The following is a 19909-nucleotide window of genomic DNA, read 5'->3' on the forward strand; positions in this document are numbered from 1 at the left end:
CTCTCTCTCTCTCTCCCCTCCTCCCCTCTCTCTCTGTCTCTGCCCCTTCTCTCTCTGCCCTCACTCTCTACCCCCCCCCCCTCTAGATTTGACTGCAAGTTGGGGGCTATGCGTCAGTAGATAGGGTGGTTATGGGGTAAAAGGAGCAAATTAATAATATTAATATAATATCAAGGGGGATAATTAGCGTGGGGGGGGGGATAGTTAGTGTGTGACGTGCATGCCGCCTCCCCCCCCCCCCCACAACCACACGTTGGGGGAACAGACCCAACGGGTCTGCACTTGGTCTAGTACATAACTAAAACTGTTCTTGTGCTCTTCAGGTTTGTGCGGTTTTTCTATTTATGCAAAAACGGTAAATGATAGCGCTACAATTTTTCATCAGCTCACTCACTGTTCTCCTGTGCTGCGAGTGCAACAAGTTTCGTTCTGATCGGTAGTATATTGTAAAAGTTAGCGAGGTTTAAAAATTGCAAAAACCGCACGTGCGCAGATCGATCTCCTCTCCTGCCTGTCAGCGCCGCGCAGATTGGTCTCTTCTCCTATCACTCCCCGGGATGGTCCGCCCCTTCCTGCGCCATCGCGTCTTTACTGGAGCTGGGAATGGCTGGCGGAGGTCTCCAACCGGACACAATTTTCAGAAGGACCGGAAGCGGCCTGGCGTGGAGTCGGAGATGTCACCAAACAGAATGCGGAGAGTCTGATATCGGTGGAGGAGAGCATCCAGCACTCGCTGTGAGTCCCAAATGCACCGCCATCACGACGCCCAGCAGCTCCAGCCCCTTCCCCTCTCGTCCCCCTCGCTGGCTTCTGCCCCCCTCCCCCGTGATACACCCCTCCCACATGACTCTTCCCAGGTCTTTTCTTCGAGCTCTCCCCCCACTCCCCACCCACACGACGGGGATCCGAGGCCTGGCTCTAAGGGGCGCCGACGGCTGATGCTCCTCCGGGGCACGCAAGAAGGGAGAGGAGCGGCAACCTCGAGATCCCGGGGAGGGAGAGTGGGGGGAGGAGAGGGGATAGAGGGAGAGGAGGGGAGTAGGGAAGAGAGAGGAGTTATGGAGGGAGGGAGTGACTGAGGGTAGGGAAAATGAGAGATGAGGGAGGATTGGGGAAGGGTAGGAGGAGTGGGAAAAGAAAAGGGAGGAGATGAGGTGGGAGAGTGGGGGAGAAGGGGGATTAGAGGGAGAGGAGGTGGGGAGTGGGGGAAGTAGGGTGTGGAGGGCAGTGGGAGAGGTAAGTAGGGATCGTGGGAGGGGGATAGGAGGAGGTGAGCAGTGGGGTGGGAGGTTGGGGATAGGAGGGGGTAGGGAGGGGAGAGGAGTTATGGAGGGAGGGAGGTAGTAACTGAGGGTAGGGGTGAGGAAGGGATTGGGGGAGGGGAGGAGGAGAGGAAATATGAAGAGGAGGGGAAGAGAGTGCTAGGGATGAGGGGAAATTAGTTCTGCCTGTGCAGTTGGGGACTATGGGTGAGTGGTGGAATTGCATTGAGGGACTAAGCCTCCTGTTGACAGGGACCCAATGGGTCCCACTTAGTCTAGTATTAACTTAAAACGAGTAACTTGCTATGTTTTGTTGGTTGTTGCTATAGGTTTTTTTGAGGATCATTGGGTGGAGTGCTGTAGACCTAAGCACATCCTAGAACTGAACAAACCTATAGCCAGTTTGAAGTTTATGCCTTGGACACCCAAATGTTACTATGGGATAATTTGGTGGTTTGTGCACAAATGGCAGGCAACTGAATGTGGAAGATCTCATTGAAACATATAATATTGTTAAGGGTTTGGACACGCTAAAAGCATGAAACATGTTCCCGATGTTGGGGGAATCCAGAACCAGGGGCCACAGTTTAAGAATAAGGAGTAAGCCATTTAGAACGGATACGAGGAAACACTTTTTCTCACAGAGAGTTGTGAGTCTGTGGAATTTTCTGCCTCAGAGGGCGGTGGAGGCAGGTTCTCTGGATGTTTTCAAGAGAGAGCTAGATAGGGCTCTTAAAAATAGCGGAGTCATGGGGGTATGGGGAGAAGGCAGGAACAGGGTACTGATTGGGGATGATCAGTCATGAACACATTAAATGGCGGTGCTGGCTCGAAGGGCCAAATGGCCTACTCCTGCACCTATTGTCTATTGTTTATTTCAAGAAACATGGCAAAATGAAACTGGAAATAAAATCAAATCTGATATTCGAGGTCAAACCCTGGTGTATTCTGGTTTCTAAACAAAATATTTATAGTTGGATAGTAGAAAATTATTGGGAAACGTGAAGAACGCATTAATTCAGGTTTCTGGTATGAACAGGTTTCTTCTAAATCTTTGACCTCTTACCTTAAACCTATGTCCGCTGGTTCTAGACTCCCCTACCCTGCGTAAGCGACCATGTGCATTCACCCAATCTATCCCGTCATTTTATATTCCTCTATAAGGTCACTCCTCAGTCTACAACACTCCAAGGAATAAAGACCTAGCCTGACCAACCTTTCCCTATAACTCTGCCCTTAAGTCTTGGCATCATTCAGTTCAAATTGGCAGTGGTGGCAGTGAATACAGGAAAATATTGGTGCTGGTCAGCGGGCTGGGGTTTAACCTCCTGCACTCTCGGAGGCACTCTGGGTGTTGTGAGGTCGGCTGCAGGAGGTGTATCGGGCCACGAAGGTTGATCAGTGACTGTGTGAGGTGACGGATGGCACATTCGCGGGTCAATGTGTCCTACAGCAGCCGAGGTCTTGAGTGGATCAAGCAGATCAAGCTGCCAGAGAAAGTAGTTGAGGCAGGTGTAGCAACAACAAAACAACAGCATTTAAACAAATATTTGCACAGGTACATGAATAGGAAAGGTTTCAAGGATATAGCCTAAATGCGAGCAAATGGCACTAGCTTAGATGGGGCATTTTGTTCGAAGTGGGCAAAATGGGCTGAAGGGCCATCTGTGCTGTGCTGTGCTGTGTTTTCTGTGCTGTGCATCTTTATGACACTATCTAATACAAAAGACTTGAGGAAAAAAATGCTGTGGTGTTTGTGCATTATATAAGTGTTTGACGCCCCTTAGTATTACTTTTATTAACCATTGTTCAGGGTATTTCCCTTCCATAAATTATCAAATTTTTGCCTCTTTCCTTCCAGTTTGTTACTTAAATCTCATCTGTGAGGCAGGGATATGTTGTTATATCAAACTGTCAACATTTGCTGATACAGGTATGTTCGATGCAAATAAGAACTTGAAATTTAAGATTATGATTAACGTCTCTTACATTGCAACAATAACTTTTGGATTTTCAATTAACTTGTTTCTTCCACTTATGAAAAGGTCATAAACATATCTGTGCATCTTTGAAGTAGTCTGCTTCATTTTGTAAATTACTGGATTAAAGTGTATATGAGAATTTATTTGATAAGTAAATGTATTTTTCACTTAAATGGCTTTTAAACCTGATGTTTTAACATCTTAATATATTTAAGCCTGTTTTATTTTATTTTTTTGTCACTTTATAGGGGAGTGCATTGCACAGTTGACTGATGTGGGCTCCTTTGACCAGCCAGAATCAGATGCAAGGGCAACAGTTTACACAGATAAGACTGGAATGATAAAAGCTGCACGATTACTGCTATCTTCTGTTACTAAAGTATTGGTGCTGGCCGACAGGGTCGTCATTAAGCAAATAATCAACTCCAGAAGCAAGGTATGTAACTATTTTAATCAAGTGCTTTACATCGAAAAGTCATATTATAACATGTACAAAATCTAAATGTGAATCTGAATTATTAAGTGAAGAAATTGGTAACCTAGTATGTAATGCAAAGTGTGCCCCTTTTCAAAATAATACATCTGGTTTTGATGAAAGTAATGCTTTTTCTTGTTAAATATTACAGGTAGTGTTGCATTTTCCATAGTTAGAATGGAAATTAATGGTGCACAAAACTGGCCACAAAGATATTGCACTTGAGAAACGCTCTTGAGAATGAGAGTGCTAATTGAATCAGCTCTATAAAGGGTCCTTTCATATTGCACTCTAATCGGCTGAGTGCCAATGATGTAATGCAGCCTCATTGCCCAAGTAAGCAAGAACAGAATGGCCACATTTGGCAAGATGTCGGGACAAATTCAGAAGCTATTAGTTTTAATTTTTATGTTGGTTTATTATAGTTTAGAAAAATTGTTTCTCCCCAGGCCAAGAATGTTGAATGACTTCAGCAGCCTGCTGGTCGTGGCTAAGCATGATAACTGTGCACTTTGCTTGTTACTTGAAAATATAACTATAGGAAACACAAGATTTAATGACAACTGAAATCTTAATAAATTATCCAGGGAAGCAACCTTGAGTCCTTTTTCCGAAAGATTTTCCAAACCTAAAAAATGTAGCTACAGGAATGCAACCGAAAACAAATATAATTAGTTACTGTACTCATTTTGTGCCTTCAAAAGGAATTTTGGAATGGAGAAATTGTGATAAATTGCCAAGTACAATATCGATGCCTGAAAAACACCACTGAAGCCTTTTGTAGCTTGTTGCATAACATTCAGTGTTCAAGTCAAATAAAATATACTCTGGAAGGGAGGATGATTAATGGGCAATTCAGCATGTTGAATGTTCCACCGTTCACTTGTATTGTGGCAGAATTATTCAATTATTCAATTTTACTCTTAATTTCCTTACCAGCCACTGCATAACAAAACTTTTAAATAATGATTCTGGGGATGTTGGGAACAATGCCCACCCTTCCTGGATTTTTTCTGGATTTCACTCCCAAACACTTAACTGTAATATTTAGAGTCCATCCCCATGCACTGAATTTTCCCATTGGAGTAAATCAATTTTAATGTATACCACAAAATAATATAAGTATCTATGTAATCATTTCAAGCAAATCTTGATTTAAGATAACTCAAGGAAATGCAAAGTATGTATGTGGAATCTTCCCTTATATTTATGGAAAATATCACCATCATTTTCTCTCTTTCCACAATCCTGTGTAACAAAATTAATTTCAAATCTGTAATATTTTACGTTTTGGGAAAACATCTTGAATGGGACTTTAATTAATTATCTCTGTAAATGTACGTCCATTGTCTATAGATTATTTTTTAATCCAACGTGTAAGTGCCAGTTTTAGAAAAAAATAACTTGATTAGCCAGGCATGACATTTTTCAGAAGTTCATACTGACTTGCCTTGATTAACTGATATTTGTTCACATACTTGGCCAATGGGTCTGGATAATAAGTTCCAGTAGTTACCATTATCGTAGATTCCAGTTAAATTGACTGATCTGTAAATAAAGTACCAGTGTTTGCAATATTTCAGTCTAACGAGCTTTAGGAAAATTGATGAATGTGTCTGCAATTTCCTTATTTATTTATTTATTTTAATACCCAGGATGGAAACCATTAGGTCCTAGATTTCTGTTCATCTTAAATCACTGCTATTTTGCACTTTTTCCTTCCTGTGAAAATAGATGCAAAATGCTTGTTTAACAAGTCTGCCATTTCCTTACAGTCTGTGGAAAAGGAAACCGGGTCAACATGTAGGGTTAAAAACTTTTTATTAGAACTGGGATAGAGAGAAATAATTTAGTTTTAAGTTGCAGAAAAATAGGGAAGAAATGGGTGGGGTAAAGTAATGTCTCTAATAAGATGAGGCCAGAGGAAATGAGATATGAAGAAAAGTTGTAGACCCATACTGTTGATCAGTTGGGACTTTACAACCCCTGATTTTCATAAAATTTATCTTCCTTTATTTTAAATACTTCTAATAATCTATCATCCATTACTGGGGCACAGAATTCCAGAGATTTACGAACTTCCGCAAGAAGAAATTTCTTTATACCGTTTTAAATGACCGGCCCCTTATCTTGAAAATCTGTCCCCACCACCAACCACACCCCCTCTCTTTTCCAGTTCTGAAGAAGGGATTCAATCTAAAGCATTAACTTGGCTTTTCATGCCAGAAATCCTGCCTGACCTGTTGAATGTTACCAGTATTTTTTATTCCATTTCAGATTTCCAGCATCTGCTATTTTTCAAAAAATGTTCGTCATTCCCTATCCACGTTCTCCAGAGATGCTGCCTGACTGTAGATGTTGTGTCAGAGGTGTAGACGTTGTATATATGGATTTGAGTATACGGTTGAATATATAGATTATAAGTATACAAGTTGAAAGGTCATGTTGTAGTTATATAAGAGGTTGATGGGGCCACATTGGGAGTATTGTGTTCAGTTTTGGTCACCATTTTATAGGAAGTATGCTGTCAAGCTGGAAAGGGTGCAAAGAAGATTTGAGAGGATGTTGCCAGGATTCGAGGGCCTGAGCTTTGGGGAGGTTGAGCAGACTTGAACTTTATTATGTTCACCTTATAGGAGCTGCATTCGGCCATTAAGTCTACTCCGCCATTCAATTATAGCTGATTTATCTTTCCCTCTTTACCCCATTCTCCTGCCTACTCCCCATAACCCCTGATACCCTTAATAATCAAGAAGTTGTCAATCTGTGTCTAAAAAATACGCAGTGACTTGGCCTCCCCAATAAATTCCACAGATTCACCACCCTCTGACTAAAGAAATTCCTCCTCATCTCCTTTCTAAACATATATCCTTTTGTTCTGAGGCTACTGCGTCTGGTCCTAGACTCTCCCACTAGTGGAAACATCCTCTCCACATCCACCCTATCCAGGCCTTCCACTATTTGGTAAGTTTCAATGAGGTGTCTCCTCATCCTTCTAAACACCAGCGAGTACAGGCTCATTGCTTTAAAACGCTCATCATATGTTAACCCAATTATACCTGGGATCATTCTCGTAAACTACCTCTGGACCCTCTCCAATGCCAGCACATCCTTCCTCAGATATGGGGCCCAAAACTACTCACAATACTCCAAATGCAGTCTGATCAGTGCTTTATTCCTTGGAGCGCAGGGGGATGAGGGCTGATCTTCTAGAGGTGTACCAAAGCATGAGAGGAATATATTGGGTAAATGCACAGAGAGTCTTCTGACCAGAGTAGGGGAATTGTGAACTAGAGGTTGTAAGGTGAGGGAGGAAAGTTTTAATAGAAACCTGAGGGATAACTTTTTTACACAAAAGGTTTTGGGTGTATGGTACGAGTTGTCTGAGGAGGTAATTGAGCAGGTACTATAAAAATGCTTAAGAAACATTTGGACAGGTACATGGATAGGACAGGTTTAGAGAGATATGGGCCAAATGCAGGCAGGTGGGGACTATTGTAGATGGGGCATGTGGTTAACTTTCATCTCCGCAACATCGCCAAACTCAGACCCTCTCTCACACCTCCCGCTGCTGAAAGACTCATCCATGCCTTCAGCTCCTCCCGACTGGACTACTGCAACTCACTTCTCCTTGGCATCAGCTCCACCTACATCAACCGACTCCAACTGGTCCAGAACGCTGCCGCCCGACTCATCACCCACACCAAATCCTGGCATCACATCACTCCAGTCCTCAAACAACTTCACTGGCTTCCCATCTCCCACCGGATCAACTACAAAATCCTGATCCTTACCTACAAAGCCCTCCACCATCTGGCCCCCCCATATCTCACTGACCTCCTCTCCCCCTACCAACCCTCACGGTCCCTCAGATCCACATCAGCCGGTCTCCTCTCCATCCACAAGTCCAACCTCCACAGTTTTGGGGACAGAGCCTTCTCCAGGGCAGCTCCCAGGCTCTGGAACTCCCTCCCCCAACTGATCCGCAATTCCGTGTTCCTCACCATTTTCCAGTCCCGCCTCAAGACCCATCTCTTCACCTCTGCCTATCCTTAGCCCCACGTCCCCCTCCCTTTTCATCTGTGCATTAATTGCCTCATATTGTGTTTTGTATTGAATTCTGTCTTTACTTTGTGTACTAGTCATGTCTCTACTATTTATTTCATTCCCCTTACATGTTTTTCCTCTACCTGCTAAATTTTTGTAAGGTGTCCTTGAGACTCTTGAAAGGCGCCCATAAATAAAATTTATTATTATTATTATTATTAAGTTAGATTGAAGAGCCTGTTTTCAGCACTTTGTTTCTTTTTTTTGTAAACCTGTATCTGCAGTTTCTTGTCTTCTTTATTCCCTGTTATATTCACATCTACAATTATTTGCAATGCATGCACAAGCCTCTTTGCCACTTTTTTTTACCCAATGTTACCGATAATTTACCTTTCAGATTTTTTCTCCTTATTCTATTTTGCAGCTCTTACAAAGTTTGCAGTTTATTTGTTACCTTTAATAACTGTCCTACGCTACTGGATATCCAATTTTCTTTTGCATTTGTGTAAGACTTGATCAGCAGATAACATTAATTGTATAAACAGCAAAGCAAAACCAGTCAACCAGTCCATGTTGGTGTTTGTGCTCTTTGTCTGGCCCCACCTTTATTCCCTACAACAATCAGTCTGAAGAAGGGTCCTGATGTAAATTGGCGCTGTTCCACGTTCTCCAGAGATGTTACCTGACCCGCTGAGTTACTCCAGCACTTTGTGTCTATCTTCCAGATTCCCTATTGAATCCCTTGGTAAATATCTGGTATACAGGTCTCTAATTATGCAGCACCATTCTATCCATATCAACTCTTATCAAAATCATTCATTTTCTCTATTAGCTCATTCCTCACAGTTCTTAAGGTCACATTTTGCAAAGTATTTTCATAGCACAGATTAATAACCAATACTTATGTTTAAGAAGGAACTGCAGATGCTGGAAAATCGAAGGTAGACAAAAGTGTTGGAGAAACTCAGCGGGTGTAGCAGCATCTATGGAGCGAAGGAAATAGGCAACGTTTCGGGCCGAAACCCTTCTACTGCTTCCTTACTCATGATTGACTTTTTCATTTCCTGTATCCACTTCAGTACTAAAATAATTTACCTGGAAAACAGTTGTAAATACATTCTGGAAATTCACTGCTTTTACTGCAAGTGAAAATGCTAATTTCGCACTTGAGGTATATTAATTGTAGGATGGGTCTATGTTGGCGAAGAATTTCTCACAGATGTAACTGAATGGAATGTGAAGGTAATTTAGATATATAGCTGGTTGTTGACATTCTTTCGTGAATTTTAAATTTGTCCCTGTTACAGTATTTAGTTTACGTCTAAAAAATTAAACAACACGCTGAAATGGTTGTATGGTACTGCTGATAGTGAGAGTTGAAGAATATGTGGGCAGTTGCCTTCCAATGTCATGAAATCCACAGCTAAATGAAACGACACATTGCAATTTCAGCACCTAATCTTTTTCTCTTCACTGATGTGAGAAGATGTCACTCTATACGGTCTAAATTCCTACCCTGTGGCATTCTCAACTCTGTGGGAAAGAAACATAATTTCATTTGCTTTTCATGTATCAGATAATGGTGCAATGCTTCAATTACCAAAATCCGGTAGGCGGCGCGACTCTCGTCTGCAGCGGCCTCTGCAGTCCGTCTGCGTTTTTATTATTTTATGTCTATGTTTTAATGTAGTTTTTGTTATTTTTTGTTGGGGTATGTGTGTGGGGGGGTGGGGGTGGTGTGGGGGGGTTGGGGGTAACTTTTAAATCTCTCCCTGCACGGGAGACCCGACCTTTTCTTTGTCGGGTCTCCGTTGTCGTTGGGGCTGCAACGAGGAGCGGCCTCCAACAGGAAAACCGGGGGCTCTGGTGCTGACTACTCACCTCACCGTCACGGGGCTGGCCGAGTCCAGAGCGGGTGGAGCTGTGGTGGACGCTGCTGCGACCCGACCCCCGGAGATTCGGTGGCTGCAACTGCGGGTTTGGCGGACGGCGGCACCGGGAGCCCGCGGGTCACTGGAGGGAGACCGCTTTTCGGGGCTTCCGCAGCGGCGACTTCTCCCGCCCGAGTTGCGGGGTTGAAGAGCACCTGGAGCGGGGCCTTACATCACCGCCCCGCGCGGCTTGGAATGGCCGCGGGAGTTTGCGAGCGCACGCCGGGGGCTCTAACACCAAGACCCGGTGTGCGACCTTGCATCACCCAGCGTGGTTTTAATGGCCACGGGACAATTCGCCATCGCCCGCTGGGGGCTTTGACTTTGACTCTGACATGGGGGGGGGAGAGTGCAGTGGAGAGAAAATTTTTTTGGCCTTCCATCACAGCAATGTGATGGATGTTTATGTAAAATATGTTGTGTCTTGGGTCTATTTGTTTGTAATGTATGGCTGCAGAAACGGCATTTCGTTTGGACCTCAAGGGGTCCAAATGACAATAAATTGAATTGAATAGTAGCCCAGAAGCCTTGATAAAAAATCCAGACCTGGACTCCGACCAACCACAGCAGTTGTGCAATTTAAATTCAGTTAATAATCTGGAATTACTTGAAAACAATTCATTAATAATGATGACCACAAAAGCAATGGAATAGTCACAAAAATGCGTCAGGTTAACTCGTGTTATTCAGGAAAACAAAATCTGATCATTCTTGCCTATCTGTCCATGTACTGACTCCAGAGTCACCAATATGGTTGACTCTCAGCTGCTTTCTGAAGTGCCCCATCAAGCTGCTTAGTTGTACCAGAAGAACCACCTGGCATTGACTTATGGGCCTGTCCTACTTAGGCGATTTTTCAGGCGACTGCCGGCGACTGTCGGAGTGGAACACACATGTACACACACACACACACACACACCGCTTCCTTCACCAGCCCGTTATGCAGGCGGGGGACAGGGCAAGCGGAGGGAGCGCTGTCTGAATGAAATTCACATGGTGCAAAGCCAATGTGATACAGACATACACCGCGATGAACAGGAAGGTTGGCGCTGTAATTAAGACGGTGAAAGCACAGTGTACGGGAAGGGTCACGTAAGTCCTTTAAAAGAGGGGGGGAAGGGGGGAGAAGGCGTGGTGACAACTTTTAAGAAGCCAGAGATACTCGTCTGTGAAGCTCAGCGGACATTAACATTACCGGTCGGTTATCCTTGGTTCTGAAAGCTACTGCTTACGTTTTTATTCCCCAATGAGCCAATGAAATTCACCGGTCAGCACCGGCTACAACCTACGAGAACCTTCGATCTCCTGGAAACCCACTAGGACCTCCTGGCGACCCACCTACGGCACGTGAATTCTCGCTACTCTCCATGGCGGCTTCATTCAGGTCGCCGCTAATTTTTCAACATGTTGAAAAATTCGCAGTGACCATAATGAGGCCTCAACTAGTTCCCAGAATGCGGGAAATCCTCACGACCATGAAGGTGACTCCCCGCAACTACCCCCGAACATGTGGCGAACACAAGGTCTCCTGCAGTCGCCTAAAAAGACGCCCAAGTTGGAAAGGCCCATTAGATATCTAATATAAACACAACAAAGTTCCCCCAAGTCCAGCCCCCCCAATGTAAATATCAGACATTGTTATGCATCTCGGGATTAATATCTATATTGGGTGAGCTGTCATAGAGATTAGTCAAGCACCAACATGATAAATATGCCTCAATACATTCTGCCCCATGAGCAGGATCGTCCCTGTCAAAGATGGTACAGAGCAAACAAGTGCAAGTCCTCAATGTTGACTCCAGCCTCATGAAGTCTCATGGCACGGGCCAAACATGGGCAAGGAAACCTCCTCCTTACCACCTACACTGTGTAGCAAACAACATATACTACCTCTAGAGAGAAGGCTTTAGTGAGGAAGATTATTAAATATTGATCTGTTAGTTTCCATTTATTAAATGTCAATTTCCATACTTATTTATTAATTTGGTTTTAAATGTTGGATTTTCTTAAGCCTGTAGTCGCTATCTGCTTTGAATTTCATTTGAAAGATAAACAAGGAGTCTGCAATCTACCAGTTAGATAATCATCCAGAACTAGTTAACTGAAGCTAGCTGACGAAGAACAATGCGATACGATAGAACTTTATTTATCCCAGGATGGAAATTGATCTGCCAATAGTCTGCATAAAGCAGAAGTTGCATGAAACATGAAATTAAAGTGACGAGTGGAAAGGACTGGGGATGTGCAAAGATTTGGGGGTGGAGGGGAAGGGGAAGGGAAGGGGAAGGGAAGGGAGGGTAGTCAGTCTACTCCATGACACACTCCATGGGGGCGCTGTCCTGTGCATGGCTGCCCAGCCAGCAGCTGTCTGTCTCTTCATCTTTTTACTTTTTATTTTAGTTAGTTAAGTGTTTTGTTTGGAGGTCTAGACTTTTTTTATGTGGGGGGTGGGGGGTGGGGGGGGGGGGAAGGGGGAAACTATCTTTCAGGGTCCCTACCTGGTCGGAGAGGCGGCTTTCCTCCGGGCTGCAGCTTCGACCCGTCCTCGCGGCCTACCAGCGGGCCTGGAGCGGCATTTCCTGTCGGGGACCGCCCAGAACCTCGGCTTCGGCGTCGGCACAGCGCTGGAGCGCTATCGCGGAGTGGGCGTTGCCTTGCCCGGGTCGCCGCGCTGGAGCTCCGGTGAGCTGAGACCGCCGGGTAAAACATCGCGGAGCTGCGGGACTGTGGAGCGACCAGCTGCGGGCGGCGGCGCCGAACTTTACACCGGGAGCCTGGGATCTCTAGATGAGATCGCCAGTTGTGGAGCTCCAACCTGCGCGGCCTTGTTGGCTTCGGAAGCCGCGGCCTCCAGTGCGGAAGCGGCCGTTCCAGGGTTCCCAGGCCACTGGGAGGACTCTCCCGACGCCGGAGCAACATCACCCGGCGAGAACGGCCTGGAACATCGGGCCTCCGTAGAGGCAACTGTGGAGGCCTCAATGGGCCCAACTATGGGTGAACTGGGGTTGGGAACTGGACTTTGTGCCTTCCCTCATGGTGGGAACCACTGTGGGGGGATGTTCTTTGTGTTTAAGACTTTCATTGGTGTTATGTCTGTATTCTTTTTTTGTGTGCTGCAAAATGGCAAAAAGCATTTCACTTCACTACACCTGGGTGTATGTGAATGTGACTAATAAAATACCTTTGATACCTTTTGACAGGGGAGGGGTTGTACAGTTCGATAGCCACAGGGAAGAAGGATCTCCTGTGGTGGTCTGGACTTCATCTTGGTGGAACCAGTCTGTTGATGAAGGTACTCCTCACTGCTCAGGTTGACTAGTGTGTCATGGAGGGGATGGTCTGTATTGCCCAAGATGCTCCGCAGTTTGAGGAGCCTCCTCCCCTCCAAGACAACCTCTCGTGAACCCAACTCCACCCCCAGGACAGAGCCAGCCTTCCTGATGAGTTGGTGAATCCTGTTGGCATCCGTGGCCTTTGCTCTGCTGCCCCAGCGAAGAAGGTGGCACTGGCTACCACCAATTGGTAGAACATCTGCAGCATCTTGCTGCAGACATTGAAGGAGTGGAGCCTTCTCAAATAGTACAGCCGGCTCTAGTCCCTTCTTGTACAGGGCCTCAGTATTCCTGGACTAGTTCAGCTTACTGTTCAGGTACATTCCAAGGGATTTATACTCTTTGGTAAAGTACACATCCACACCATTGATGGAGACGGGACAGGGGTGTTCCTCTCCTCCTAAAGTCCACTACTAACTCCTTAGTCTTGTCAGTGTTGGGCTGCAGGTGATTCAGCCCACACCACTCAACAAAGTCGTTGACTACACCTCTGTATTCAGCTACCCCCCCCCCCCCCCCAAGACCACATTTGCAGAGTCATCTACTTGGGAACTTGGGATATCTTCGAATACAAGTCAGTGGGTTCTGCTGAGGCACAGTGTCGTAAATCCCACTATTGGTCGGTATTGATATTTGTTTATTATTGTCATAATTACTGAGATTCGTGGGAAAACTTTGTTTGCATGCAATCTAAGCAAATCATACCATAAAAGTGTACAATCAAGTCATACAAAGTACAAAACGTAGTGCAAAGAGAAAAATTCCAGTGTGCAGAATATAATGTTACAGCACTATAACATTACAGTTGCAGAAACAAAGTGTAAGGTCCGCAATGAGGCAGATACGAAGGTAAGCTAGCCAAGAATATAAAGCAGGATAGTAAAAGCTTCTTTAGGTATGTGAAGAGGAAAAAATTAGTCAAGACCAAAGTTGGACCCTTGAAGACCGAAAAAGGTGAATTTATTATGGGGAACAAGGAAATGGCAGATGAGTTGAACAGGTACTTTGGATCTGTCTTCACTAAGGAGGACACAAACTATCTTCCTGATATAGTAGTGGCCAGAGGATCTGGGGTGACAGAGGAACTGAAGGAAATCCACATTAGGCAGGAAATGGTGTTGGATAGACTGATGGGACTGAAGGCTGATAAATCCCCAGGGCCTGATGGTCTGCATCCCAGGGTACTTAAGGAAGTGGCTCTAGAAATCGTGGATGCATTGGTGATAATTTTCTAATGTTCTATAGACTCGGGATCAGTTCCTGTGGATTGGAGGGTAGCTAATGTTATCCCACTTTTTAAGAAAGGCGGGAGAGAGAAAACAGGGAATTATAGACCAGTTAGCCTGACATCGGTGGTGGGGAAGATGCTAGAGTCAATTATAAAAGATAAGATAGCCGCACATTTGGATAGTAGTAACAGGATCGGTCCGAGTCAGCATGGATTTACGAAGGGGAAATCATGCTTGACTAATCTTCTGGAATTTTTTGAAGATGTAACTAGGAAAATGGACAAGGGAGAGCCAGTGGATGTAGTGTACCTGGACTTTCAGAAATCATTTGATAAGGTCCCACATAGGAGATTAGTGGGCAAAATTAGGGCACATGGTATTGGGGGTAGAGTGCTGACATGGATAGAGAAGTGGTTGGCAGACAGGAAACAAAGAGTAGGGATTAACGGGTCCCTTTCAGAATGGCAAGCAGTGACTAGTGGGGTACCACAAGGCTCTGTGCTGGGACGGCAGCTATTTACAATATACATCAATGATTTGGATGAAGGGATTCAAGTAACATTAGCAAATTTGCAGATGACACAAAGCTGGGTGGCATTGTGAACTGTGAGGAGGATGCTAGGAGAATGCAGGGTGGACAGGTTGGGGGAGTGGGCAGATGCATGGTAGATGAAGTTTAATGCGGATAAATGTGAGGTAATCCACTTTGGTAGCAAAAACAGGAAGGCAGATTACTATGTAAATGGCGTCAAGTTGGGAAAAGGGGAAGTACAACGGGATCTGGGGGGTCCTTTTACTTCAGTCTATGAAAGTAAGCATGCAGGTACACCAGGCAGTGAAGAAATCGAATGGCATGTTGGCCTTTATAACAAGATAAATCGAATATAGGAGCAAAGAGGTCCTTCTGCAGTTGTACAGAGCCCTAGTGAGACCACACCTGGTGTATTGTGTGCAGTTTTGATCCCCTAATTTGAGGAAGGACATTCTTGCTATTGAGCGAGTGCAGCGTAGGTTTACAAGGTTAATTCCCGGGACGGCGGGACTGTCATATGCTGAGAGAATGGAGCAGCTGGGCTTGTACACTCTGGAGTTTAGAAGGATGAGAGGGTATCTCATTGAAACATATAAGATTGTTAAGGGCTTGGACACGCTTGAGGCAGGAAACATGTTCCTGATGTTGGGGGAGTCCAGAACCAGGGGCCACAGTTTAAGAATAAGGAGTTAGCCATTTAGAACGGAGACGAGGAGACACTTTTTCTCACAGAGAGTGGTGAGTCTGTGGAATTCTCTGCCTCAGAGGGTGGTGGAGGCAGGTTCTCTGGATGCTTTCAAGAGAGAGCAAGATAGGGCTCTTAAAAATAGCAGAGTCAGGGGATATGGGGAGAAGGCAGGAACGGGGTACTGATTGGGGATGATCAGCCATGATCACATTGAATGGCGGTGCTGGCTCGAAGGGCCAAATGGCCTACTCCTGCACCTATTGCCTATTATCCTACATCGTAGCTTAGGGGTGGACTATTCAGTAGTCTGATCATAGAGGGGAAGAAATCGTTTCTGTATCTGGTGGTATGTGCTTACCAGCATTTGTATCTTCTGTTCGATAGGAGAAAAGGGAATGCTTGCGACATAAATTGTCCTTGATTATGTTGGGCGAAGGGGGAGAGGGAGGGGGGGGTAGGGAGGAGGTTTGACAAGGGGTGCGGGTCTTCGTGATAGACTGAAATTCATCCACAACTCTACAATTACTGATGGTCTTGTGCAGAACCGTTGCCAAACCAAATAATGATGCATCCTGAAGTTGTGAAGGTTTTCTTCGGTGCATCTCTTGAAATTGTAAGAGTCATTGGAGACATAATCATTAGCCGAGTATGTTTTGCAACATACGAGGAGTTTGATTTGCCATACAGACATACCAATAAAAAGCAACAGAACACAAAAATACATTTTAACATAAACATCCACCACAGTGACTCCTCCACATTCCTCACTGTGATAGAAAGCGAAAAAAAGTTCAATCTTTCCCTTCTTTGTCCTCCAGCGGTCGGGGGCCTCTAACCTTCCGTTGACGGAACGATCTTAGCCGACGGCGGGCCTCCTCGTCGGGGCGATCAAGCTCCTGCATCGGGGGGGAATCTCAGCTCCCCTGCGCCGGGTGATCTACCCCGGGTCGGGGCTAGTCGAACGTCGTGCGGCTTTTGGAACTTCCCGACGTCAGTCTCAACCCGAGACTGCGAGCTCCTAGATGTTAAAGCCCGGAGGCCACGGTTGGAGCGTCGATCCCAGGCAAGGAATCGGATCCGATGGTAAGTCCACGTCCCGCGGTTTAGGCTGAAAGTCAGTCCCGAGCAAGGCCTCCAGTTCCACGATGTTAGGCCGCAGAGTGACCGGAGATACGATCCAGAAAACAATCGCATCTCCGGCAAGGTAAGAGATTGAAATAAAAGTTTCCCCCGACCCCCCCCGCCCATCCCCCACATAAAACAAACCAGAGAACATTAACACATACTTTTTAAACACACTAAAAATAACAAAAAAAAGACGAAAAGGACAGATACACTGTTGGCGAGGCTGCCATCGAAGTGCAACCCGGTGGCTGAACCACCTGAGAAAATAGAGGCATTAGTGTGCTCTCTTGGCCGCAGTTGCAATGTGGTTGGTCCAGGACATATTGTTGGTGGTATTTATACCAAGAAACATCTCTTCTTTGGGAACCAATGATATGCACAGAGTAGAGGAGGTTGTGCAAAGTGTGAAAGGCTAGGTCAAAATTTAATAGTCAGAAACATACAGTGAATAATTTTTCGATTACTACCTGAACGCATGCAAACTTAGACTTGGGTTAGTGGAACTGGGGAGAGGGGTCTTTTCTGTTGGGTGGGACCAGTGTTTTGTGCAATGGAATAATGTGAGGCTCTGGAAAATATGTTAGATCATCTCGTTCGTTGGAGGGTTCTCATGAGGGGAAACTCAAGGAGAAGATTGATCGTGTGGAGGGGTGACCTGGTTTATGATAGAAAAAGGCAGATCACATAAATATTTGAGAATACTTTCAATTAAGAGCCAGATAAGGGGGAGAATGTTTTTAAAAAAACACCAACAATTTGAAGATTTGTTATCAGAATGCGCCCAGCAAAGTATGTGAATTAAGGGCACAAATAGAAATAAATAGCAACAGGTTAATTGAAAGATTGGAGATGTGATTCAACAGGATTTGTAATTAAATATTGCAAAAAATTTGTCTTAAAAGAGATTAACAGAATAGAAAGATGGAGGGTTTCCTGAATATTAAAGAATGAGATAGAAGCAGTAGAGGTGAAGGATCAAATTCACAGCTTGAAATGATGAAGCAGAATCAGATTGGGTGGAGTTGGGAAGCAGAAAAACTAGGGCAGAACACATTGGAACAGTCTGAAATGTGAAAGTGCGTGTACCCAATGTAATGCAATAGTCATGGCGACTTAAATCTAGATATCAATTCACAGACCATGTTAACAGTAATAATATGAAACTGAATAAGAATGGTGTTTTAAGGAATGAATCTAGCCACTGACATTTTTAGATTTAGGAATAATGAATAATAAAGTAGTAAAGGAGTCTTTAGGAGAGAGTGATGGTAACATGTGTAGTGGCCATTTGGCTTATTTTGTGTGTCATTAATTATGGCATGTGTCTTTAAATTTTAGGCTGCCCTTTATTATGTGGGTGAGATTTATGTGGCGTGTTTGGAGCTAGGTTTCTTTTGCGCAGAAGCTTAGTGTTTAGTTTTGCACTCACATGGGGAAGGTTAACTCTTCGACCATGTGATGTTTAACCGAGACACGAGGAATTTTCTAATGTTTAAGCGATATGCTGGAGTTTGACGAAGATTAAAGTCTACGAGTCGGAGCATAAGGTTGGATGTATACCTTATTGTTTTCTTCAACAATAAAGAAACTATTAATCAAAAGACTATGTTATAAAGACTTATCTGTGAAGAAGCTCTGAAGGTCTCACGGAGAGCTCACGTGCGTATTACGACATTCTCCATAACCATGTAGTTCAACAGTGGCTAGAGGGAGTAATCTCTTGAACAATATAAAAATCTGCTGCAACAACATGAGAGACTATTATATAAAGATCGAAAGTGGTACAGGCTGAACCTATGGTCTTAAATCTTAGTAAATATAACTCCACTACTAAGACTAGAAGGAGAGGAAAAAAGGAGAAATAAAGACTAATTTAGCCTTGGTAGGGATTGTTCAGGAGTTAAATTCAATTCAATTCAACTTTAATGTCATTGCACAAATACTAAGTATGGGTACAACGGAATGCAGTTTTGCGTCAGTCCGTAGTAGTAGTGCATATAGAAATTTAAAAAAAGAAGATACAGAATAATCAAAAATACAGAATAATTTCATAAAGGTAATGATTATTGATTCAAAAAAAAAAACAGACTTCAGAACTACTTGTTCCAATGTACATTGCAAGCAGTAAACAATTTGAAATTAAAAGGACAAGTGGATAAACAAACAGGTGGACACAACTCGAGCAACGTTTAAAAAATGATAAACCAAAACAACCATAAACCATTTTGGTAAATGACTCTCTCTCAAGGGTTCAACATTTAGCAAAACTTCTTAAAATATAATCACAACAATCTGACAGATTTGTTCAAACTTTAAGTCTTTGACATAAGGATGCTGGAAATGATTGGTCACGGGCAACTAAACATTCAAACATCCTCACGCCAACTAAAATTCCAACGCCTTCTTAGCTTCATTAAATTCCATTCTCTGATCTATATATCATGTGTATATTCAAGAACTGCACCCAAAATTGCTGGATGAAATTTTCAATCTGCTGGACAAGGCAGCCGTGTCGGTTTAGCTGCTTTTTCATTTATCAGGGATTTAAAATGACCTGTTCATTGTTTTGTACAAGGCTGGATAGAAATTACAGAATTAACACAACTTGTTGCTGCATTTCACGCAAGGAGTCATATTTGTCCACATTTGTTCATATCTCTTCAGTCCTTTCCTACATGCACTTTTTCGAACAAACCTCAGATAGACATTGACCGTTTCTGCGTGTGTGATTATGCTTGAAAATCAATTGCCTAGCCACGGTTGCACAAGAAAAGCTGATTTACTCTCCTCTGATCTGTTTCATCCTGCATCTACAGCTTCCCTAACTCATGTTTTCATAATTTCAAACATTTCTTATTTCAGCTTGTAATGTGTATTGATTTCAGCTCTTCTATCTTTTCAAATCATTCCTCTTCGTCTTTTCTTGTACCGGGTAATATAATGATGAATGTGCATCTTTAGAAACTCGATACCCATCTGTGCCATGGGCTCCTGTAGTATTCTGACTTTGTTTTAAACATAGGCTATCATTATCTCTTGGTTTTTAAATTATAGCGCAATAGGTTAAAAAAATGTAACTTATTTTATAATTGTCTTATCAACCAGAGGTGCGGTCTTTCAAGTCCTGTCCATTTGTACATCCAAATACATTTACTCTTCTGCAGCAATGACCCTCTTATCATTTTGAGTACAATTTCTACTGTTGTCTTTTTTTAACAAAATGCATCACTTCACACTTATCAACCTTGCAATCCATCTGCTGCTTGTGTTTGTCATGTTCCTCATTGGTTTTTGTTTTCTCACCAC

At 43.9% G+C, this 19909-nt stretch overlaps 1 protein-coding gene across 1 annotated transcript in view; it reads left to right on the forward strand.

The window, feature by feature from the left end:
• Nucleotides 1-19909, forward strand: part of ctnnal1 (catenin alpha like 1) — a 319864-nt gene that overhangs the window by 186377 nt on the left and 113578 nt on the right. The window contains exon 3 of the mRNA XM_033012208.1: nt 3493-3680. Within this exon, the coding sequence (XP_032868099.1) occupies nt 3493-3680 (188 nt within the window). The remainder of the gene's footprint in view (nt 1-3492; nt 3681-19909) is intronic.

This window comes from Amblyraja radiata, chromosome 2, assembly GCF_010909765.2.
Source record: "Amblyraja radiata isolate CabotCenter1 chromosome 2, sAmbRad1.1.pri, whole genome shotgun sequence".
Classification (NCBI taxonomy): domain Eukaryota; kingdom Metazoa; phylum Chordata; class Chondrichthyes; order Rajiformes; family Rajidae; genus Amblyraja; species Amblyraja radiata.